Source organism: Phascolarctos cinereus, unplaced genomic scaffold (genome assembly GCF_003287225.1).
Source record: "Phascolarctos cinereus isolate Bilbo 61053 unplaced genomic scaffold, phaCin_HiC Scaffold_1;HRSCAF=81, whole genome shotgun sequence".
NCBI lineage: Eukaryota > Metazoa > Chordata > Mammalia > Diprotodontia > Phascolarctidae > Phascolarctos > Phascolarctos cinereus.
Window position 1 is genome coordinate 209,219,657 of NW_027555514.1, and position 24,674 is coordinate 209,244,330.

Sequence of the window (24,674 nt, forward strand, 5' to 3'; positions counted from 1 at the left end):
CTCATATACACCAAAATGTCTATTGCAGCACTTTTTGTGATAGCAAAATAACTGGAAACAAATTAGATGTCTGTAGATTTCGGGAATGGCTAAACAAATTGTGGTACACGAACATAACAGTGGCATAAGAAATGACAAATGGAAATAAAAAAGAAATGACAAATGAGAAGCATGTGAAGATCTATATGAACTGATGAAGAATGAAGCTGAACCAAGAAAATAATACAAGTAACTACAACAAGTTTCCAGGTTGACTGGAAAGAACAACCACACACACAAAAAAATAAAAGTGAATGTTGCAAAAGAATAAGTATGGTTTGAAAGAAAAGATATGAGAAGACACTTTCACACTGCCCCTACCACCTCTACTTTGCAGAGGCAGAAGATATACAAGGGTCATATGTTGTACATATTTTTAGACTTTTTGACATATTGATCAGTTATGCTGATTTTTCATCTTTTTCTCTTTTTTCTTTAAAAATGTTATTTTCATATGGATGGCTCTCTGGGAGGGGGTAAAGGAGGAATGATAGGGGAAATTATAGTGATGTAAAAAGCAAAAGACATCAATAAAAACTTATTTAAAAATATACGCACCAAATGGCATAGCATCTAAGTACTGAAAAGAAAAGTTGAAGTACAAGGAAAAACTGACAATAAAACTATAATAGTTAGGGACCTCAGTGTGCTGTTTTCAGAACAAGACAAATATTTAAAAATTAAGAACAAAATTAAGGACTTAACAGAATTTTAGAAAAGTAAGATATGATGCATTGCTAGTGATTATAGAACGAGAATAGAATAGACTATATCTATTTCTCAGCTGTGCTTCTCACCTTTACAAAAACTGGGCATGTACTAGGTAGGCCCAGGAAACTGTGGCCTGCAGGCTAAATCCAGCTGTATGATCCACAAGCTAAGAATGGTTTTTACATTTTAAAGTCCAAACTTTTTTAAAAAAAAATGTAAAAATCATTCCAAGCTTATGGGTCATACAAGAGCAAGTGGCCAGATTTGGTCCATGTGCCATAGTTTGCTCACTCCTTTGTTAGGGCATAAAAACCTCATGAAGAAATACAAAAAAGGAAAAATATTAAATACATGATTTAATGACCACAATGCAAAAAAAATTAAAATCAATAAAGGATATTTAAAGAAATAATTCAAACTTAAGTAAAGGCTAAATAATTTAATCTTCAAGAATTTGTGGGTCAAATAACAAATTCTAGAAACAACAGATAATTTTAGGAAACAAAATGACAACAATGGAACGACAAATCAAAACTGTACTCAGAAGTAAATTTATATCTCTAAATACTTTCATCAGCAAAAGAAAGGATGGATCAAATTAATTGGGCATGCAACTAATAAAACCTAGAAAAACAACAAAAATGAAACACAAAAAATAGAAATTCTGTTAATTAAAAAGAGATAAAAACCCCACTGAATCAATAAAAAATATTAGGAGCTTGGTTTGTTTTTTTTTTTTTGCCTTTTTGGTGAGGCAATTGGGGTTAAGTGACTTGCCCAGGGTCACACAGCTAAAGTACGAAGTGTCTGAGGTCGCATTTGAACTCAGGTCCTCCTGACTCCAAGGTCAGAACTCTATCAACTGCACCACCTACCTGCCCCGGAGCTTTTTTGTTTTTTAATCAATAAAATAGATATTGCTAGCTAGTTTGATAAAAAAAGAGGGGGAAAATCAAATTGCAAGTATAAAAAATTAAAAAGAAGTCATAATAAATGAAGAGGGAACACGGGAAGTCATTAGAAATTTTTTGCCCAATCATATTCCAACAAAACTTGTTATTTAAATGAAATAGATGAATAGTTACAAAAATCTAAAATATCCATCTTAACAGAATAAGAAAGAAAATTTAAGTAACTCCATCTTGTAAAAAAAATTAAGCTACTAGAAGAAAAAAAATCCAGAACTAGATGCATTTATAAGTGAATTCTATCAAGCAATTACAGCAAAAGAGCAATCAATTTCAATATTCTATAAATTGTTTACAAAAATAGAGAAAGAAGGGATCTTAATAAACTTAATGTATAAGTCAGATATAATCCAGATATCAAAACAAGCAGAGGAAGAAAACTATTGATGCAAAAATTTTGAATATAATTTTAGCAATAAAGGCTACAACAACATATAAAAAAAGAATATCTACCAAGATCAGGCTGAATTTATGTAAAGAAAATAGGGTCGTATCAGTAGTAGGAAAACCATAAATGTAATAATTGTACTAATAATCACATGATTATATTGATATGCAGAAAATTTTGACAAGACACAATACTCTTTTATGTTAAAAAGTTTAAAAGAACAAAAATATATGAGTCTCATTGCAAAATTTGGTAAATTTTATCTAACACCAAGAGCTAGTATCATCTTTAATGGAAAAATGTTAGAAGCCTTTCCAACAAGATCCGAAGTAAAGTAAGGATTACCACTGTCAACAATGTTATTTGACAAAATACTATAAATCTTAGCAGTAACAATAAAAAAAGAAAAAAATTGAAGCAATGAGCATAGGAAAAGAAGAAACAAAATTATGACTTTTTTTGCAGATGGCATTATGGTTTACTTAGAGAATCCTAGTGACAAGAAAAAATTGTTGAAATGATACCTTTAGTAAAGTTGTGGAATATAAAATAAACCCACAAAATTGTCAGCCTTTTTGTATATTATCAGGAAGAGACAGAAAACTTCCATTCAATATAACCAGAGAGTCTAAAAAAGATTTGGGAGTCTACCCATCAAGGACAACACAGAAATTTTATGAATACAATTACAAAACACTTTTGATAGAAAGAGACAAATAATTGGAGAGCTATGAATTATTTACATATATAACATGACTTTAAAACACCAATACTACATAAATTAATTTGCTTTTACAATACTGAATACCAAAGGGTTACTTTATAGAACTAGAAAAAATAATATGATTTCTTATTTAGGAACAAAAGGCCAAGAATCTCAAGAGAAATAATGAAAAAAGTGAGAAGAAAGGGGCTTCAAAGTACCAGGTGTCGGGGCAGCTAGGTGGCGCAATGGATAGGGCACCGGCCCTGGATTCAGGAGGACCTGAGTTCAAATCTAGCCTCAGACACATAACACTTACTAGCTGTGTGACCCTGGGCAAGTCACTTAACCCCACTGCCTAGCCAAAAAAAAAAAGAAAGTACCAGGTCTCAAAACATATTACAAATCAGCAGTCATCGAAACTATTTGGTACTAAAAATAGAAAAGATGATTAGAGAATAGATTAGGTATGGAAGATTCAGAAGTAAATGGCCACAGTAGCATAGTGCTTGATAAACCTAAGGATTCCAACTACTAGAGTAAGTATGTATTATACAACAAAAATTGCTTATACAACAAAAATTGCTTAGGCAACTAGAAAACAATATGTCAGAAATTAGGTTTATACCAATCTACCACAATAAGATCCAAATGGCAACATGATCTAGATATAAAAAGGTTATATCATAAACAAATTAGATGATCTGGGAAAGAGAGAACCTTTGCCATTATCGATAGGAGAAAAGTTCTTGATCAAAGAGTAGAGAGAATTACAGAAGGTAAAATGGACAATTCTATATAGAAAATTGAAAGCTTTTTGCAAGAACAAATCAATGCAATTAAAATTAGAAGGGAACAATTAACTGGGGAAAAATCTTTGCACAAACTTTTCTTGTAAAGGCCTGATGACCAACACATTGACTTAAATATATAAGAACAATAATCATTCCTCAATAGACAAATGGTCAAAGAATTTGAAAAGGCAAGTATCAAAAGAAGAAGTACAAGCTATCCTCAACCATATAAAACATTATAATAAATTAAAATGTAAATATAACATAAATATTAAAACAATAAAAAGAAATACAAAATAAAACAACTCTGAGGTTCCACCTTAGACCCATTCAAATTGGCAGAGATAACACAAAAGGGAAATGATTATTGTAGGAGAAGATATGAAAGAGCAGGCATACTAATTAACTATTGGTATTGCTGGAATTTGAACCAACTATTCTAGAAAATGAGTTGGAACTATACCTCCAAAGTCACTAAACTGTTCAGACTTTTAAATTTTGTAACACCACTTTTCATTGTAGTGAAGAACTGGAAGCAAATAAACAAATGATGGTATAGAAATGTAATGCATATTATTGAGCTGTATGAATTGAGGAAAAAGATTCAGAGAAATCAGGAAAAATAATATTGACTAATGGACAGTAAAATAAGTAGAACCAGGAAAATGGCTGACAATAATAACTATAATGTTGTAAAGGAAAACAACTTTGAAAGACTTAAGAACTCTGATCAATGCAATGACCAATCATAACATTTCCCACCTCTCTGGGAGAGGATGTGGTAGAAAGGTGATAGACTAGAGATTTCTTTCTTTCTTTTTCTTTCTTTCTTTCATCTTTCATCTTTCTTCTCTCTCTCTCTCTCTCTCTCTCTCTCTCTCTCTCTCTCTCTCTCTCTCTCTGTTTCTTTTTTCAGGCAATTGGAGTTAAGTGACTTGTCCAGGGTCACACAGGTAGTAAGTGTCAAGTGTTTGGTCTGAGGCCGCATTTGAACTCAGGTCCTCCTGACTTCAGGGTTGGTGCTCTATCCATTGCGCCACCTAGCTGCCCCAAGACCTATATTTTCTGATAAGGCCAATGTATGAACCTTTTGTCTGACTATGCTTAATTGTCACACAGGAAGGAATCCATTTTTAAATTTGTTTGATGGAGGTAGTTAAGGAAGAAAAGAAAGAAAAGAGTGTTAATGAAATATTTACAAAACACACAAAAGATAGCAGAAGAAACGTCAGAAAGAGACGTCAGGATGTGTTGGAACTATTGTGCTAAATTTATTTTAATTTTTTAAAAAAACTCAAGCTATACATAATTGAAATTCATAGTTTCATATACAATTTCCTTTTTCTATTTATTATATATAAAAAGGTTGTATCCATCAAATTCTTAATAAAAATTATTTACATTTTTTAAAAATGGCAAACCCTATAGGGAAAAGAGACTCTTCAATTTGAAAGAAAGAGGGAGAGATGAAGAGATGCCCAGAGAATAGAAGTATAGATATAGAAATAGGGTAACAGGGAGATCCCAGTAGGAGAAAGGAGTTAGGAGTTAGCAGTAATGCAGGTAACACCACCAACCTTTGTCTAGAGCTTGGATAGCACATCTATTGCCGAGGAAGGGTTCTTCATAGCTGGGGAACCAGATGGGAATCACTCGATCCTAAAAGAGAGAGGCTATTTAGCCTGGTTGGAGTAAGACTGAAAAAGCCTAAGGGGACAATCATAATGAACAAGATAGCTTGAGGAAGCTCTGAAAGGAGATCTTACCTCCTGGGCAGGTCACAGGACAGAGTATGATGTTTTCACAGATCAAAAGACATCTCCTGCCCCTATCTCCATCCTCTCTTCCCCCACCAAACACATATATCTCAGGGAAGTGATGGGGTCCCAGTGAGGCAAACAAGGAAGAAGATTTGTATGTCTGTGAATCTACATGACTTTTTCCCACTCTGTCCTCAAACAAGCACCTCTCTTCCGTATATTAAAATCATATTTGCTTGACCTCTCATCATCATTCTTTCATGTTCACTGCTAAAACAGTAGAATGACTATTCTACCTCTCAGCCTACTCCTCCTTAACCCATACAATTCAGTTTCTGTTTCTACCACTCTATGAAATGTTCTTTCAGAGATCACCAATGAGTGAAGACAATGGCCATCAATGGCTTTTTCTCAGTCCTTCTGCTTAACCTTGTGGCATTTGACATAATTGACCACTCCTTCCTCAATGCTCTATTCTTTCCCCCGTTCAACAATGCATTGATCTGCTCCTCTTACTTCTCTGGGTCCTTTCTTGTCTCCTTTGCTGATTTTTCTTTTCCCGTCCCCTAAATGTGGGCATTCTTTAAGCATCAGTTTTCTGTTCTTTTTCTTTCACAGATCTTATGCGTTCTGATAGCTCCAAATATCACCTGTATGTTCCTAAATCCTTAAAAAAAGGCCCATCCCTCTTTTGACCTCTATAACAGCCACCAAGTCCTGTTGAGTTTTCTTCAAAATATCTCATATCTGAACCTTCTATTCCACTCTCACAGTCCCCTCCTAACTGGTTTCCTTAAATTCATAATCTTCTCCTACATATCAGTGCCAAAAGGATCTTCCCAAAACACTATTTTCATCATGTCACACTGGTGTGTGTGTGTGTGTGTGTGGTGTGTGTGTGTGTGTGAGTGAGTGAGAGAGAGAGAGAGAGAGAGAGAGAGAGAGAGAGAGAGAGAGAGAGAGAGAGACAGAGACAGAGACAGAGACAGAGACAGAGACAGAGACAGAGACAGAGACAGAGAACACTTCCATGAGAACAAGCCTCTAGGAGAGCAGTCCAATCTCTTTTATAACCAGGCCTCCAAATCACCTTTTCTAGGCTTTGTCCTCTACTTTTCTATATGGATCCTGTGCTCCAGTCACGCTGGACTACTTTGCCAGTTTCTAAAACATGCCTTAATCACCCCTACAGTCTTATTCAAAGCCCAGCTCAACTCCCACCTTCTCCATTAAGTCAGAACCGGTCCTCCCTTCTGTGAACCTAATATTGGCACCACTGACTTGGCGTGCATGATATATAGTCAACCAATACATTAACAAACACCTACTATAGGCCAGGCATTGTTTTAGTCCCTGGGGATACAAATGCAAAGAACTAAATGATCCTTGTATTACTGATTAATTTTTCACTATATATACCTTGTCTTCAGATTATAAACTCTTGAGAGCAGCAATAGCGTGTACTTCTCAATATCCCCCATAATGCCTAGCATTCTCACAGCAGGCACTTAGTAAATGTTTATCAATTAAATACACAAGTCTATGTCTATAAGAATCTTTGTATGTATGAGTGTGTAAGAAGGTGAGAGTCTTAAAGTCTGAAGTCTGTGTGCTGGTAAATAATGAGAGGGGAATATCAAGAATCCTATGTGCCGAACCTACACCAAACAGAGCCTTTCATGGTTAGGGATAAGGAAGGGCAGCTCAACTCTACGAAGCAAGAGGAGCTCCATGAAGCAAGGGACAGAATACAGAGCGAGAGAGCAGCTGGCACACACTCAGTACCTTTAATTGTGGTGACATATTTCCACCGCCATTTTCCAACCTGCAGAGCAAATGAGAAGAATAGTGAGGCTGAGGGGTTGGGAAGGGGGTGGGCAGGAAGCATCTGCCAGGGAGGGTTACCTTCCAAGGCACCACCCTAGGTACCTTAATAGAATCACAAAAAGATTAGGGAAAGAGGCCAGGGTATCTAGTCCTGATTTCTTAAATTCTATTTCCAATACACAGCTAGCCTGCTGGCTCATTGTCCTGGATTTTTCTCATTTAGAACGGAAGTAATGAATATTACAGACAATATGGCCTTGGGGCAATTAGGGAAGGCAAACAGAGAATCTAGACACAGAGCTCCCATTCAAGTTGAGAGATAAGTCCAAGTGAGCAGCTTTCAGTCCCCAAACTTCAGTTCCTCCCCCAGAAGATTTTGTGAGTAAACTAGCAAGCAAACTTTATTCAGTCCCTGGGAGGATTACTCACCCATGGTGCCGCCGCCTCTCTGGTCCCTGCTCCTTTAGCAGGTTGCTGAGCTGAGTATCCTTGCTTACCAGTTCTGAGAGTTTCTGTGGGGAGACATATGTGTAGTCCCTGCTTATGATTCCATTTGAATTCCCTCCTCTTCCCTGCTGCAAATGGCTCTTCCTGTTACCTGTAGGAAACTGGGGGCTACTGGGTCTACGTGGAGCATCGGGCCATACAGGGAAACCCATTGGCTGACCAGCTTTAGGATGTTCTGCCGTTTGTTACAGATATAGATGCCACGTTCCTGCTCAGTGCCACCGGCTGGTTCCACATGGAAGGTGGTAGCTGGTCAAAGAAAGTTATAGCACAAAGTGGAAACTGCCCACTAGGCTCTGGGCAAAGGAGGGACATAATAGCCATACCCAGGAAAATGTAAACCTGGGCCTAGGACCTTGATCAACCTACAGAAAGTGCCTACCACATGCTAACTGAATGATGAGTATTTTTCTCTGCTCTTCCATACCATATCCCAACCTCTACTACCTTAGCAACATAAACATTACATACATTACATTGCGTTATCTATAAGTAATCATTTAGAACCCTAGACAGCCACTGCTAGAAAGCACCTTAGAAGTCATCTAGTTCATCTCACTAACACTCTTTCTATTATATCTAACACTCTTTCTATTATATCATGCTTCCCATCAGGCTTGAAGGATATTGATGCAGGAGAGCAGCACAGAGATGGGCAGTAGGCATGAAGATGCTGTGGGTCAGGAGAAAGTCACCTAGGAATGTCTCTGCAAGGGTTGGGAGAGAAGAATGAGAGGTAGCACCAGGTTATGGGAGCAGCAGCACCGTGACCTACAGCAGGGGTTCTTAACCCTTGTTGAACCATGAACCCCTTTGGCAGTCTGGCAAAGCCTATATACCCCTTCTCAGAATAATATTTTTAAATTAATGAATAAAATATACAGGATTATGAAGTTATAAAAACTTTTTAAAAGTTCACAGACCTCAAGTTAAGAACCCCCGCCCTATAGCCCCCTCTTACTTTAATTAATCATAAATGCCCAGGGCATCTACATTTGCCCCAACCAAGGGAATACAGGATAAAAAGTTCCATCTGTGTAGCCTGAAGGGGGCAGTATTCACTAAATGACAAGTGAGGTCTTGCAGAACTCAGGTGTGCAATGGGGAAAGGTAGTCTCAAGAGAAGAGTGGTGGTGGGATGGGTCCTGGCTCCCCCACCTCAGTTCTGTACCTGTGGGATCATGGGCACATGAGTCCGGCCGCACCGCCTCCAGCAGCAGTTCTAAGATCTTTTCTGGAGTGCCTGACATCACTGTGTACCTAAGGGAAGCAGCTCAATGTACCTCCCTACCCCGACAGTGCCTCCATATACCTGATGCCCATTGCCAGGCACCCTCTTCTAAGGCTAAGGGCTCAGGAGTAAGCTGAGATGATACAAATAGGCAGCTGTAGCCTGGATTTGACCAAAGCCTTGCCAACATTTACTCTCACAATTCTGTTACATGGAGCAGTATAGACAAGCACTCAGGAGTACCACCATACCAATGATAATAAGGGGAGAAAAACCCAGGTCTCAACGTCACAAGTACCCTGTCCCTCCCAAGGGTTTCCCCCTTGTATTCTCAACTCACTCCTACCACAAGCTCCACTCACCACCAATCTAGGCTGGTTTGATCTGAGAAACACCAGTCCCTTCCCATTATTTAGCTCCCTTAAACACCCTGGTGGAAGTACCAGCCCAATCAAGCTGTCACATGCTTCAAGGAACACTACTGTGTATACATCAAGGTGGCTGCTGTACCCTGAAGAGCTCCATTCTCTTTACTATATCGCTACAGGAAGGAGCCCAAAAAGGAAGGAGAAGCAACTGAGAAGCTGAAAGCAGGGGTGGGAGTGGAATGAGTGGAGAAGAATTTGGGGAATAGAATAAGAGTGGGCATGTTACCGGTTCCTGCCTGGGTTCAGGGAACAGTCTGGGCCATTGGCCTGAGGGGTCCTCTCCAGCACCAGCACCACTTTCCCATGTTCTTCCAAACGCATTGTATTTGCCTCCACATCCTGGGCGCCAAGCCAATCAGATGAAGATTTAGCATAGGCCCAACAGTCACCTTGACCTCCCCTGACCCACTTCTAAACTTCTTACCCATTACTTCTAGACTTAATCCATCTCCACACTGATCTTCAGCTCCTCTCTCTCCTCTCTATACCACCCTTGCCCAATATATGCCAGTCTTACCCAGAATGACCAGACTTGCCCTTTCTGCTCCTTTACTCCCACCTCCCTGGCCCGATCGTCCTTTCTGTCCCTCTTCCATTGTAGTCCTTTCCTTCTGATTCTTATATTTATCGTCCATATATATATTCAATATTTATCCCATTCGCAATCCCCTATCCCTCTTCTTCTTCTACCCTAGGGCCCTCCAAACCTCCCATCTCTATGCTAAAATTTCAAGTCTCTGACCCTTTTAGTTTCCCACCCCTAGTTTGCCTCCAATTCTCTGATCTCATCCTGATCCCAATCCCAGCTCAGCTCTGATCCTCCCACTTCTTTCGACCCTCCCTGTGCTTCCAGGCTTTCCCAAGCTTGACTAACCTTGATGATACGGTTGAAGTCCTGCTTATCTACCCGCAAAAAGTGACAGTTGTCTTCGCGAAGAATGATGGTGGCTGCTCGGGGTGAGTCATTCACCAAAGCTAACTGTCCAAAGTCATCTCCTTCATGCAGGGTTGTCACCAGGCCCTAACAATCAGTTCCATCAGATAATAATGTTTCTCTTCCTATTCATACCCCAGTCCTTACCTACATATATCAGAAAATGAGCTAGAGGCCTTGGGGCCTAACCCAAGCATTGCCCACAGAGAAAAGGGGTACCAAAAAAGGCAATGGATTCCCAGCAGGTAGAAGGGAGAGTGAGAGAGCAACAGAGAGAGGACAAAAGAAAAACACACCTTGCCATGGGTCACCACATTAACAGATCCCTTCCAGATAATGTACCAAGAGGTCCCCTTATCTCCTTGGCTGAACACTGAGAAAAGGAAAGATTAGACGGAGCCCAGCCCCAACTCCATCACCACTGACCACCAGCTCTGCTATTTTTCTGGACCAGAAGTCCAGTGCTCCACAGCTGTCTCCACAAGCTCCAGTTTCTCAGGGTCCCACTCTGCTCTGTCCCTTGCCCTGTCCCCCACAGCCTTAGCCCCCACTCACACACAGTGCCTGCTTTGCTGCTGGGCTCAAACAACAACACAGCCGCTAACTCCCTCTTCACCTGTAGAAAGGGAGGTAAGGGAAGAGTCAGCAGGAAGCCAGGAAAAAGAAGACTAATTTATGGTTCAGGAACTAATGGAGTCAGGAGGCAAGCAGCAGGGAAGTCTGGGGAGAGGGGGACAATAAAGGGATGAAAGTACCTAGCACAGCAGATGCAGGTCTGAAGGGTCTCCTCTGGGAAAGTTATTTCTAGAATTATGCTTCAAAAGTCACTAAACTGAAAACTCTTTAACTCAGTGACACCACTACTAGGCTTATCCCCTCAAAAGGTCAAATAAAGAGGAAAAGATCCTCTATGCACAAAAATATTTATAGCAGTTATTTTTTTAGTGTAAAAGAACTGAATACTAAGGGGATGCATGTAAGTTAGGGAATGGCTGAACAAATTATAGTATATGCATGTCATGGAATTTTACTGCACTATAAGAAATTTTGAAAGGGACAGTTTCAGAAAAACCTGGCAAGAGTTTTATGAGCAGATGCAGAGTGAAGTGAGCAGAACCAGGAGAATAATTTATACTATAACAATTACATTATAAAAACATTAAAAGACTTAAGAGTATTGAGAAATGCAATGATCAGCCATGATTCCAGAGAGCCCATGATGACAGAGAGGTCATTTCCACCTCCTGACAGAGAAGTTATAGACTAAATATGCAGAATGAGAAACATTTTTTTGGACGTAACCAACTTGGGAATTGTTTTTTCTTGACTATGCATTTTTGTTATAAAGATTTTGTTTTTCTTCTTAATTTTCTGAAGCGAGGGGAATGAAGTGGGAGAAAGGGAAATAAATGTTTGATAATTAAAAAAAAAGAAATTAACAACAACAAAGAAGGTCAATGATAAAAGGTATATATTAGAACAGAGTGAGGCCAAAGTGATGTTTGGGAGAGTAACTGACCGAGTTAGACAGATGGGCCACGGCCTTGATATGGAGCAGCTCCTCAAAGATTAAGTCTAGCTCCTCCTCCGTGCGCTGCCCGGGGCTATAGGCACAGAGAAGCAATACAGGGGCAACGGGTTTATATCCAGTGTTAGACCTATATGGGATCCTTGGGTCACTTCATTCAACTCCCTCGTTTTACATATCAGGAAACCAAGACCCTGAGAGAGGAGGTATGTAACTACTAAGTGGTAGAATTAGGATTGTAATCCAAGTCTCCTGACTCCCTGTTTGGTTCTCTTCTTCACTATACCTTCCTTTCATAGGTCTGCTGTGGGGGGGGGGACATAACGGATGGGGATTCTAGTGTTTCAGAGCTACAGGGACCTTGGTTTTACACTCTAGGGAGACAGTGGGTCCCGAATACATGGCTTGTGACTCACGGCTTACGCAGTGCCACAGTGAGCAGAGCATCAGGTCCTCGCTGAGACAGCAGGGTCACAGCCTCAGCTAGCTCCTCCATCTCTTGAATGCTGTCCAGGTCTGGCTCCGGCCCAGGGAATCGATAGAAATGAGCATCTCGGTCATGGAAGGCCCACTCATGTTTCACTATGGGGCAAAGACCAAACATAGAAGAGAGAGGAACAAGGAAAAGGAGGATCTAGTGAGAGTTTGGGGAATGATGTGCTGACCTCCAGCGCCATACCATTGGCCAAAATCCATTGCTGCCTACTCCAGCATCTATTTACATGATAAACCTAATGCTTATCCAATATTCCTAATACCTTTTGGACAAGCCCAATATAACTAGCACTCATACTTACCATGGCAAAGGGCTCCCTCATTCAGGAGAACTTGGCAAATGCCCAAAGCTTGACTTCGGGATTGAACTCCAAGCCCCAAGGCCAAGACTCCATCAACCAGCTCTCGCCCTGAGCAGCACTGCCTGGGAAAATAGAAGCCCAACTGTTTGCTGGTATGGAGGCAGTGAGCAGAATTTTAGGGCTATAAAAGATTTGTTTTCAGAAAAGATCCCACGCTTCTCCCACTCTTTATCCAGTTCTGCCATGGAAAGCAAGACTAGGTCTCAGACTTTGCCTCTCCTATCTCCATAAAGCAGAGAAAAGGAGAGAAGCAGAGAGGGGAGCTATCCACCCACCGGTACAATCTGAGGTGATATTTCCGATCTCGTATGAGGGTGGGGCAGGTAGCCAGAAGATGCCTATGCAGCAGCTTCCCAGCCCTAAGCACCTGCTCTGAAGTAGCCTGGGATGTGATTGGAGAGAGAAGAAACTCACAATGAAGGAACATTTTGATTCCCCCCCTACTCCACCACGTGTCCTTGCCTTTGGCTTTGTATCTAAGCCCAGTAGATACCTACCTGTTCCAGGCTCACATGAAAGTCCAGTGTCTCCTTACTATTGGTAAGTGGTGTCTGCAGAGGAAAAAGAACAGGGAGATTCAGGTTGTCAATGCAGGTGGCCCTGAACTGGACCCAACCCTTGGAGCTGACTCTTTCCCATCCTACTATGTTCAAGGTACTGTGCTAGGCACTGGGAAGAGTTAACAAACTGAAAAACAGTTCTTGCTCTCAAGGAACTTACATTTTACTAAAGGAATACAATGACCTCATCTATCTACTTAATCATCCCCTCGACCACCCCAGCTTCTTTTTTCCTTCTAGAGCTTCAGAACTTGGGAAAGTCATAATTACTGTCCAAAGTACCACTATCCCCCCAGTTCCCCAGGCTTACAACCCAGGTGTCAACTTCGACTCCTCAGTCCCTCCACTCTAACATATTCACTCTGTTGTTTCTATCTTCACAACATTTCTTATACCATATAACATAACATATATGCCCCCTTCTCTCCTCTGACACTGCCACCATCTTGGCACAAAGCCTCATCACTTATTGCAATAGCCTTCCAGTTGGCCTCTCTGCCTCAACTCCATCCCCACATCTTTCATTCACATTTTTTAAAATGCAGGTTTGATGGGGAAGCTAGGTGGCACAGTGGATAGAGCACCAGGCTTGACTTCAGGAGGACCTGAGTTCAAATCTGGCTTCAGACACAACACTTACTAGCTGTGTGACCCTGGGCAAGTCACTTAACCCCATTGCCTAGCCAAAATAAATAAAATAAAAATAATAAAATTCAGGTTTGACCTGCCCTATTCAATAAACTCCAGTGACTCCTCCCAATTACCTCTAGGGTCATATATAAAATCCTGTTTTCCTTTTTAAGTTGTCCATAACCAGTCCTTTTTGATATGTCCCATCTTCTTACAACTTATTCTCTTCCACATACTCTGTGATCTAGTAACACTGGCCCCCTCGCTATTGACACTCCATATACGGTTGACAAATGACCCTGTAGGTCTTGATCAAGCATTTTCTCTGTCCTGAATTAGGGAACTCTCTCCCTCCACATCCTCGCCTCCTGGCTTCCTTTGGGTTTCAGCTAAAGTCCCACTTTCTACAAGAAGTATTTTCTAGGTGTCGTCAACCTCAGCTCTTTCCTCTTAAACTGATTATTTACAGCTTATCCTGTCTACATCTCAATTGTACATAGTTTGCTTATTGTCTCCTCCATTAGATTGTGAGCCCCTTGAGAGTAGGGACTGGTTTTGGCTTTTTTTTTTTTTAGCACTTAGCACAATGCTTGGCACGTTTGTTGTTGTTTAATTGTTTCAGTCGTGTCTGACTCTTTTTGACCCTATTTGGGGCTTTTTTGGCAAAGATGCTGGAGTGGTTTGCCATTTCCTTCTTCAGCTCATTTTACAGATGAGGAAACTGAGGCAAATGGGTTTAAGTGACTTGCCCAAGGTCACACAGCCAGATCTGAACTCAGGAAGAAGAGTCTTCCTGACTCCAGACACAGCACTCTTATCTACTATACCACCTCGTTGCCCGGAAGGTACCTTAAAGGTCACTGAATCAAAAATCTCTCATTTTATGGATGAGAAAACTAAGCCCAAGAGAAGTGACATAATTTGCATAAGGTCACATGGGCAGCAAGTGGCAGAACCAGGAACAGGTTCAGGCACTGAACCAAGTGGTCTTTCCAAAATGTATAATGAAAAAAAGAACTGGATTTGGAGTTGGGGACCTGGTTTGATTCCTGGATCTGGTACTTTACCTTTTGTAACTGTGAGCAAGCCACTTAAACACTCTGGGGCTCAATCCCCTCATCCACAAAATGAGGGAGTTGGAAGGTCCCTCCCAGCTCTAAATCTGTGTGATCCTACAAATCATGTGGTAGATCTTTGTCCTCTTAGAGGAACCCACATTAGCCCAGGAACTGACCCAAGTGGAACCAAAAATGAGAGGTGCTAATGGGTATGTAGTTCATTTCAAAGTACTCTGAGAGGCTTCCCCAGCCCTCTTCCTTTCCCCTTCTCTCTCCTCCCCTCACTCATTATTATTCTGTTTGTTGGGAACCTGGGATGTTCCTTATAGGTTAAGAACAGCACCAAAGTGAGGTTATAGAAATGGTTGAGGAAGGGCAGGGAAAGAATGGGGAAATGGAAAGACCAGAGAAGCAAGAACAGCAGAGAGACCAGGGAATTGGAAGGCTAAGGGTAATGTGAGAGGTGATATGAGTCAGGAGACCTGTGTTCTAGTTCTAGCTGTGCGATCTTGGGAGTCACCTAACTCTCTGACCCTCAGTTTCCTCAACTGTCAAATGAAGAGATTGGATTAGATGACTTCTAAGATTCCTCTTGGCTCAAATGTTCTATAGCCTTGGCTAGAGAATGAGGCTTCTGTATCACACTGGGAAATAATAAGAGTGATGGGAATTGGCATTTGGCTAAAGAATATCAAGGCCACAGTGGTGTTCTCAGCTCTTAGGGTCACAGTGGCAGTCTGAGGTTCCCAGATACAAGAGAGAGACTGTGAATCATGTCCCATAATGCCAGCAAGGAGTCCCTCAAAACCTTCATTTTGCAGGTATGAGTTAATAGGGGTCATCTTGCCTGGGTGATGGAACAAAACACTGTGCTAGAGACTGAGTCCTAAGGACTTAATTACAGGAAATGAAGAGGAGGGGCTGAAGGGAGGGAGGAAGAAGAGGAACCCTCCCCCTCTCCCATCCCTTGGGACAAACAGTGCCTGAGCTGGTGACTCAAAGCTCCTAATGAGCATGTTTTCATTTCAAAATGCCCAGATGCCTAGAAGAATTACAGTCTCTGCCCCATTGCCCCTCTCAACTCCAGCCCTTTTCTCTTCTCTCCCTTCCACGTATTCTTTTCTCCAGTGTGGTTCTGACCCTGGAGTATATATCACAGGCCAGAGGACCAATTCATAAGACCCATCTAGTCACAACATCCCAGTGCTTCATTCAAACCCTTCTTCAGCTATCCTATTATCTCACTTTGAAATAAGCTAGGCCATCCCACTATGGTGTGGGCTTTAAGCCACCAGAGGATTACTTTATGTTGGGGGTCCCATCTTTTCCAATATTAAAAACTCATTTTAACTTCACAGAATTTTGCAGACCCTCACATATCGAAGTTCTAGTAGTTTAGGTTAACTGAGACAATGCATACCTACCTGGGTATGGTAACACTTGCAAACCATTTCCCATTCCCCCCCACACACCAAGGTGTCCCAGGCCCACAGATTAGGAACCACTGCTCTATTCTTCTATTCTTGCACTTAGCCTAGATGATCCTTAGGGGTGGGTTAATGAGTATCAGACTCAAATGTTACAGATTCTCATGGAAGAAATCACATGGAGTTTCCAGCTCTAAGGACAAAAATGACAGATGTTTCCTCAGTGACAACTGTGACTGTTCATTAAAATTCTGGCAATTCTGAGTTGGTAATGGGGAAGGACAGAAGAGTTGGCACTGAATGGCAACTGTACTATTGCCAGTTCGCCACGTGAAGCTGTCAGAACCCAGGATACTAAGTAAGTAAGCACCGAGCCAGGCAGTCTTGTGCTGACCTGTCAGACCTGTTCCCTATAGCTCCTGGCAAGGGTTCTTGGCCAGGACTGCCTATGGTAATGGTGGGGGTAGGGAAGCCATGTGTGCAGAGGAACTGATGTCTTCTGCTCAAAGTGGAGGAGGTTTTGGCAGGAGGTCCATTCTGGGGTGTGAGGCTGGGGCCACCTCCCTACAGCCCTTGAAGGTGAAGAGGGTAGAGTGTTAGACTTAGAATCAGGAGGATTAGAATCCAGCTTTTGACATTTACTTTCTGCACTGTCCATGATGGGCAAGTCACTTTAAACGCTCACAGCCTCAGTTTCCACATCTGGACAATGGGGACAATAATACCTACAAGTGCTTACCTCACAGGGTTGATGTGATGAGATAATATCAATAAAGCCCTTTGCTAACCTTAAAGCCCCAGATAAATGCCAGCTATTCTTGGACAGCTGCCACATTAACTTTGGCATTCCAAACTTCCTGGGGCTAGTGGGGCCCAGCAGATGTCTCTAGCCAGTCTTCCAGACAACATTTCCAGGAAATACCCTTTAATTCCCTTTCTAGCATCTCTATCCCTGTTGGTTAGGATGTTCCTTCTGGTATCTAACCTCCAATCACTCCTATTGTAATCTAAATCTAACCTGTTCTAGAAAGAAGTAGAAATGGCTCTTTGCTTCTTTGGCTTCTAAGAAAGACAATTCATTTTATTAGTTCTCAGCTACTCACTTTCTAGAGTCCCCAGATCCCCATATTCATTCTCATTTATACAACTACCCTGCACCCTGGTCCCTGCTGGCGAATCTCTTCCTAGACTACATGGGTCTTTCATCCACTAAACACTGCAGGGAGAAGCAATAAGAGAAGCTACATATATATACAATGGATTCCTCTTAAGACCAAACACAATGGGATAGATCCTCCCAGAACATTCTCCTGAAGATAGCGGAGAGGATCTGCCCCTCCTCCATTCAGCCCCTGGAGGTTAAAACCTCTGGCTAGCCCTCACTCTGGGGAAGAGGTCTTCTTTCCAGGTTTTTAACCCCATTTCCATTCTAACACCTTCTCTTCGACACCCCCCATGCACGTACCCACATATACATGCACGCACATACAGCCTTTCAACTTCCTTCTGTACTCTTTGCCCTTAGATTTTGAAAGTTCTAGTGAGTGTGAAAAAGCCTGGCTGCCTCCCCACAGGTCTTGGGGTCCCAAGAGAAATACCTTGTGACCTCATTGTCCTAGCTCAGGACCCACCCCCACCTTCCCTCCCAGGGTTGGGGAGGGGACAGGAAGCATACATGTAATTATAGCCCTGGGAGGGCCAGAGGGAGGGAGGGAGGGTTCCAGCCCACTGGCTGTAGGCAGCAGCTACAGTGACTGACCAGGGAAGTGGGGGTGGGGAGAAGTACCATTAGAAGCCATTAGAAACCTAGGAGGACTCCTTGACCTCCTCCAGTGTCTCAGCTTGGACAAAGAAAAAAAAAACCTAGGGATCGCTAATATTAGGAAAGGGGTAACTAGGTGGCCAAGTGGATAGAGCACTGGGCCTGGAATCAGGAAGACTTATCTTCATGAGTTCAAATCTGGCCTCAGACACATACTAGCTCTGTGACCCTGGGGAAGTCACTTTACCCTATTTGCCTCAGTTCCTCATCTGTGAAATGGGCTGGAGAGGAAATGGCAAACCATTCCAGTATCTTTGCCAAGAAGACCACAAAATGGGATCACTGAAATCAGACACGACTAACAACGACAGATATTAGAACAGCCACCAGCTGGATGGAGGGGTGGGGCACAGTTTGCGACCAAGTTCTTAACTGATGAAGAGTCCGAGACGCCACAGAAGAAGGTGGCACAGTGGAAAAGCAATTATTCTAGAAGATCTGGGTTCAAATCTTACCTTTGCAACCTATTCTCTAGTGATCCCAGCAACTCTATCTCTGGGTTTCAATTTTCTCATCTATCAAATGAGGGTATTGGCCTAGAAAATGTCTAAATCTATAATCCTGTGATTTCCTTCCATGGGTTTTCCTAGCTCAGTTTCATACTTTATAAGGGATATAGATGAAATTTGTCCTCAGAGGAATATGAAGGTGGTTGAGAAGTAACAACTCTTGGGCTGCCCAGGGTTTATCAAATTAATACCATATCTGACCAGCAAGGCACAGGGAAAGTTTCTATTTCTTGAAGAGACAGGGAGAGGAATACACTGGGGTTGAAGGCCAATTGTTCTCTATCTTTCCCTGAAATGTGTTACCCTCTGATCCTTATAGATTCAGAAAAACTTTGGCCCATTCTCATCATCTTGCTCACTTATTTTGCTCCCATTTGTTTTCATTTGTTCTTCTGTGCAATCCCCCCAATTCAATATCCCTTCTCAGTGTCTCTCTCTTCCCAACTCTCCATTTCTTTGTTTCTGGCCATAAGGGGATGACTGAGGAGATTGAGATCACTGGGGGTGACAGGCCAGAAAGGGGGGTCCAGCTACCTCTACTCAGGTTCCCTTTTCCTCACCCAGAGTTATTCCTTCCAACTCCACTGCACTAGTCCCAAATGCCAACATGACCTTATTCATTTCAGCAATGTTTCTCGGACCCCTTCTGCCTGAGTATCCCCATACAGTCATCCAATGAAGGATGAGTTAAGCCCATTTACTCAGATCATTAGGTAGGGAAATGAGAATTGCCTACAAGACAGTCAAAAGGCTTATCTAATCCAGTGACCTGGTCCCCACATTTCACCTTATGGCAACACCACCCAGACACCACCTAGTCACCCACAAAACAATGCTGCCTTGTCCTTACTAACCCTCCCCCAACCTGGCACTCCAGCCTCCTATGCAACCATCCCCCTCCATGCTCCATCCCCTGATCCCTAAACTGAGAGTTCATACTCACCCAGCGTAGACCCTGAATCCGGCTGGGGGGTGTCCTGTGCTCTAGCTGCAGCTGGTAAGAACAACTCCTGGGCCGGTGAATCTTCCTCAGCACCATAGTGAACAACGTCCCCTCCAGCACAACATCTGGGATGTTGCTCTTGCCAAAGCTGGGCACTCCTCACCTGCTAGCCCCACCTGCTATCGGCCCTCACCTGGCTAACCCACCTGTGACCCTGGGAGCAAGGAGAACAGGGATGGGGGTGGGGTGGGAAATCAGGTCAACGGGTCAGAGTCTGGTGATTTAGCTTAAGAGGAGAATCCCCTTCTTTGGATAGATCTCAGCGCAGGAGAGAAGCCTGCAATTTTATAAGGAGGTAGGAGGAGAAGCAAAAAGACCTTGGGTAGAGCCTGCTAACCTGAGGTATCTGGCTATCTTCTATTGGGCTCACTTGAAAAAAATGCTTCTTTCCCCCTTAAACCTCTCTATACTCCCACTAGGGAAGAATTCCCTGGCTAGTCTAGAGGCGCTCCTCTGACAAACCCTCCGAAGCGCTTTGAACTTCCTTACCATCATCTTCCCCTTCTAGATGCCCCCGAAAAGTAGCTTTAATTTGCCCCCCCCCCCCAATCTTCTTCCTTTGGTTTTAGAGCAGAGCACTTCTGGCTCTATTCTCTCATCTCTCACTCACCTTCATGTACCTATGTCAAGATATCCCCCACCCCTGTGGCCGCAGCCTCCTCGCAAAAGGTTGCAGGTGTCCTTCACTCCCTTTGCAAGTATGAATAAGAGCCGTCCCAATAGGAAGGGTTCAGGTGGGCAGATCCCAGGTCCGGTGAACAGGGTTAGTTTCCAGTTGACACAGTTCCCTTGGCGAAGGCTGGCCTGAAGGAGGGTCCTAGGGAGGGGACTGGGTTGGAGGAGGGCTCAGGGGAGTCGGAGAATCCCTTCAGTGACACGCAGCAGTAATACCTAGCACCTCCACCCCTGTACCAGACGAAGCGCCAGCTGGCACGGGTCGCTGAAGCGCGTCCGCAGTTGGCAAAGTGCACAGCCGAGCTGCCACACCCCCAGCCTGGCTGCTGGTCCCCATCTCCCCACCCCCATTGGCCAGCCGGATTGGATGGAAGTGGGGCGGGGGAAGGAGGCGTCAGTTTAGGCTCTAGACTGCGAAGGAGGCGGGTACTGGGCAGGGAAAAGGTGGAGCTCCGGGACAAATGGGTAGGGCGGGAGCTCTGAAGATCTGTAGTGGGCAAGAGAGGACTGGGGTGGGGGAGGTGAATGTCGGGGGGGAGGGTAGGGGTCACAAGCTGTTATGGGTGGGGGCGGGGGCCAGAGTGGAGGTACGAGCAGCCACGTGTCCAGGAGAAGTGCAAACAAGGAAACTGGGAAGCTGGGGGGGGGGTGTACAAATGAGTCACTGCGGTCCCACCCGGGAGGGAAATCCGGACTGGGGCCGCTTCCCGGCTGTTGGTGAGGAGTGGGGGGAGGGGAAGGTTGGGGGCACGTCCTGCCTCTGGTCTCAGTCGTCCACCTCTGATTGACGTCTGCATAGGGCTCAGCCCAGCAGCTCTCCAAGGGGTAATCCAGGTACCAACACTCCTCCCTTCGTGGGATGCAGTTGAGGAAACTGAGGCGTAAGACCTTGACTCCTGGCACGTTGGGGAGGGGAGTGGGCAGAACATGCCTGAAGCCTTTAAACTAGATTATACTTCTGGCCAGTGTGGGTCTGAAGCTTAACTCTGTAAGGAAGGGGAAAGGGTACTGAACCCTGATTTTTTTTTCCTAACAGTCCAGCTGAGGGCATGGACCAAAGACACATTCTTCTTCCAAATGCATCCTCTCCTACCCGGTTTTCATCTCCATCTCCCCCAAGTTCTCAATTTCAATTAAATTCAACAAACATTAATTAAGTACCTATGATATGCTAGGCATCATGATGAGCGATACTTAGACAAAAATAAGACTGCTTCATTTTCTCTAGGCTTAGCTTCTATTTCTGGAAGGGTGACTGGGACAACTCCCTCTTCCTCAGATGCCCCAGTCTGAATTCTACGCAGGGTGAAATGGGGTATTGAGCACAGGATGATGAAGGGTAGAGAATTTCACCTTCAACTTATGACTGGATAACCACTTCTCTGGGATATTGCAATAGGGATTAAAATTGAACTATAAGATTACCTCTGGAGTGGCTAGTAATGCTAAGAATCTATAGTAAACAAAACAAAACAAAAAGCTGCTGGAGACTCACTCTGGAAGTACAGCTCTCTTATCCATCCCCACCTTTGTGCCCTCATTGCTAAAGACGGCAAGGAGGGTTTAGAAAGAGGGAACAAGCTCTTCCCTTCAGTCTTCTAAGACTCTAAGTCCCCTTTAGCCATCTTCTCAACATAAACTCACCAGAAGCCTTTTAAGGTTGAAAGGAGACATATCCCACTGTTTGCAGCCTAGTAAGAAGAAAGCGCACCCATACACCCCTCCACCAGTGCCCTGCTTTCAGAGTGATACAGAGAGAGTTGAGGGAGAAGGGGCAAGAGAAAGAGCATGAAAATCATGCTGAGCTCCCTCCGGCCACCGAGTTCTGGGAATCTGAAGAAAGAAAGATAACCAGGATTCACAAAAGAAAGGCTAACTAGATACTGAGGACTTGGAAGAAGGGAAAGAGGACAGTTGAGAAATGGGGTTTACTCGGAAGGAGTTGAGAGGCCAAGTGCTGGTTAGCTTAGTTTTAGGAATGGTATAGGGGGAGATTCCAGAGAAAAGAAGTTGTATAGCGGGAGGAAACATTTTTCATCTCTCTGCAGAAAACAGGATGGTTTGAAAGACTGGAAATGCAGCTGAAGGAGGGTTAAAGCACATACTATTAGAGATGACAGATTCAAACAGGGCACTTTAGCATAGGAATGACACCCCAAGAAAGGGAAGAATTGTCCAGATTACAGCTTTGGCGATGGATGGAACTCCTATGACACCTTACTAATCCTGAAAATCAGAGAACTGGGATATATCTGTTAATTTGGGGAAAGTGACATGAAAGTAACAACTTTGCCAACCCACTTTGTACGCTGCCCACTTTGCTTGGAACACACCTCAAATGGCCTCTCCCCAACATTTTCCCAATGTAACTTCTACTTCCCTTTCTTCCCCTCCAGAAACTAGGATGCCAATTTAGGGTGAATCAGGAAGTGTTTAATGTTCAAAGGTCAGTAGGGAGAACTCATAAGAAATAGGCCCTCTATCTTGTTTTTTTACTTCTGGTACTGTCTAACCAAACCTCCGAAAATCTCTTGACTATGGGAAGTAGGACTGGCATCCTATTTCTTCTGTTTTTTATTCCTCCCATCCTTCTATCTATGGAGGCCAAGCAAGATAAAGTTATTTTTCTGTAGGCATTCAATTGATATTTGCATACTCCAAAGCTAAAGAGTTTTAAGAGACATACAGGAAATATCTCAAAACAGAGGAGATTTTTTAAATTCAGTTTCAATTGTGTCCAACTCTTTGTGAGTCTATTTGGGGTTTTGTTGGCAGAGATACTGGAGTAGTTTGCCATTTCTTTCTCCAGCTCATTTTACAAATGAGAAACTGGGGTAAACAGGGTTAAGTGACTTGCCCAGGGATACACAGCCACTAAGTGTCTGAGGCTACATTTGAACTCAGATCTTCCTGACTCCAAGCCTGGTACTCTACCCTCAGCACCACCTAGCCCACTTAGCTGCCTCTGTATGTGTGTGTGTGTGTGTGTGTGTGTGTGTATGTATGTATGTAGGCAAAGCCTCCAGTGACTGTATTTGTTGGGATTGTGGGATCTAACTGGTACAGAAGGTCTAGGGGTATGGAATCAGGATGGCAGTTGCCTTTATAAGTATCTGGATAGTTCATACCACCTCTCATGCTACTGGGGGAAAACAGAGTGGGACAGGGCTCTTGGTGTCTTCCAAGTAACTTTCATTCTATTCTACTTGTGAGTAGATGAGAATGACACCAAAAAATTCCACTTTCTCTTCTCTCTTGTGCTTTGCTGAAATACATATTTAGTTGAGGAAAGGGGAATAGCAATATAAAGGGATAGAACTGCATCTCTGGGTAGAGGATGATTTTGGGGGTTGTTTAGCAGGAGTGGGGGGGGTAAGAAGAGAAAGGAGAATCACTTAAGTTCCATTTCAAGCTCTGACTCCATCTAACTAGACAGCACTTGGAGAACAATCCAGAACACAGGTGGAGAGCATGGAGGCTATTTAAAACATATACCATCTTCTACTAGGCACAAATGGTAATATCATCATGACCAGGACAATGGTTGAGGAAATAAGGCTAGAGACCACAGGAGAGTAGGCTCTGTCCTTGAAGACTCTAAGACTTTAGAACATTTGAGATCCACAGCCTCCAGTTCTGTCCTCAATGGTCTTAGTTTTTGAAATTAATAATAAAGATTCTAACTAGTTCACTATTTCCTTGGCCTGCTGTAATACTGACCTCTACTTTCACCAATCCTCTAATCTATTCTTCATATTACTGACATTCTAACACATTGCATGTATTCAGTGGCTCCTTATTACTTCCTAAAGCTTAAGCTCTTTTGCTAGCCTTTCAAGGTCCTCTAAAACCTGTCCTACCTTTCTAGTCTTATCTCATAGTACTCCCCACCACGCATTCTACCAAACCAGACAATTTTTTGCCCTCTGAACATGAATCGTGTTCTCATCCTTTTGTGCCTCCTCCTCCAGGAAGCCAGTGATTCCCACATTGAAATTACATTGTTACCCACCTTACCCATTGATGTGACATTGTGTTGTATTTCAATCAAAAGTGGAGCTCAGAAAAGAACCCAGGGTGTATCCTGGTCATTGTTGTCTAACACTTAGTTAGCTTTACCCAATCTAGGGATCTGATCTCTCTTTCCCCTTGAGGGCAGTGGTTCCAACTCAGGTAAGAAGGGGTGGTAGTGGAACAGGAGACTCAGAAAGCTACAGTTTTGATCGCCTGAAAGCCAATCCCACCCAGGATGAGCTGGTCATAGCTAGTCATCCATGAGCTACTGGGCAGGGAGGAGCGTTATAATGGCTCCTGG

At 43.0% G+C, this 24,674-nt stretch overlaps 1 protein-coding gene across 3 annotated transcripts in view; it reads right to left on the bottom strand.

Annotated features, from left to right (window-relative positions):
- Positions 1–20,667, bottom strand: part of RAPGEF3 (Rap guanine nucleotide exchange factor 3) — a 37,462-nt gene extending 16,795 nt beyond the window's left edge. For 2 of the 3 annotated variants that reach the window (XM_020977183.2, XM_020977181.2), the window contains exons 1-16: positions 19,625–20,667; positions 13,173–13,226; positions 12,951–13,057; positions 12,616–12,737; positions 12,235–12,400; positions 11,810–11,894; positions 10,846–10,906; positions 10,587–10,663; positions 10,231–10,377; positions 9,583–9,695; positions 8,869–8,957; positions 8,326–8,404; positions 7,789–7,939; positions 7,620–7,702; positions 7,149–7,188; positions 5,181–5,262 (exon numbers count right to left, since the gene is read on the bottom strand). In XM_020977183.2, the coding sequence (XP_020832842.1) occupies positions 5,181–5,262; positions 7,149–7,188; positions 7,620–7,702; positions 7,789–7,939; positions 8,326–8,404; positions 8,869–8,957; positions 9,583–9,695; positions 10,231–10,377; positions 10,587–10,663; positions 10,846–10,906; positions 11,810–11,894; positions 12,235–12,400; positions 12,616–12,737; positions 12,951–13,057; positions 13,173–13,226; positions 19,625–19,720 (1,552 nt within the window). In that variant the 5' untranslated portion in view covers positions 19,721–20,667. The remainder of the gene's footprint in view (positions 1–5,180; positions 5,263–7,148; positions 7,189–7,619; positions 7,703–7,788; positions 7,940–8,325; positions 8,405–8,868; positions 8,958–9,582; positions 9,696–10,230; positions 10,378–10,586; positions 10,664–10,845; positions 10,907–11,809; positions 11,895–12,234; positions 12,401–12,615; positions 12,738–12,950; positions 13,058–13,172; positions 13,227–19,624) is intronic. The other variant, XM_020977182.2, reaches the window with a different exon arrangement.
- Positions 20,668–24,674: the final 4,007 nt, after the last annotated feature.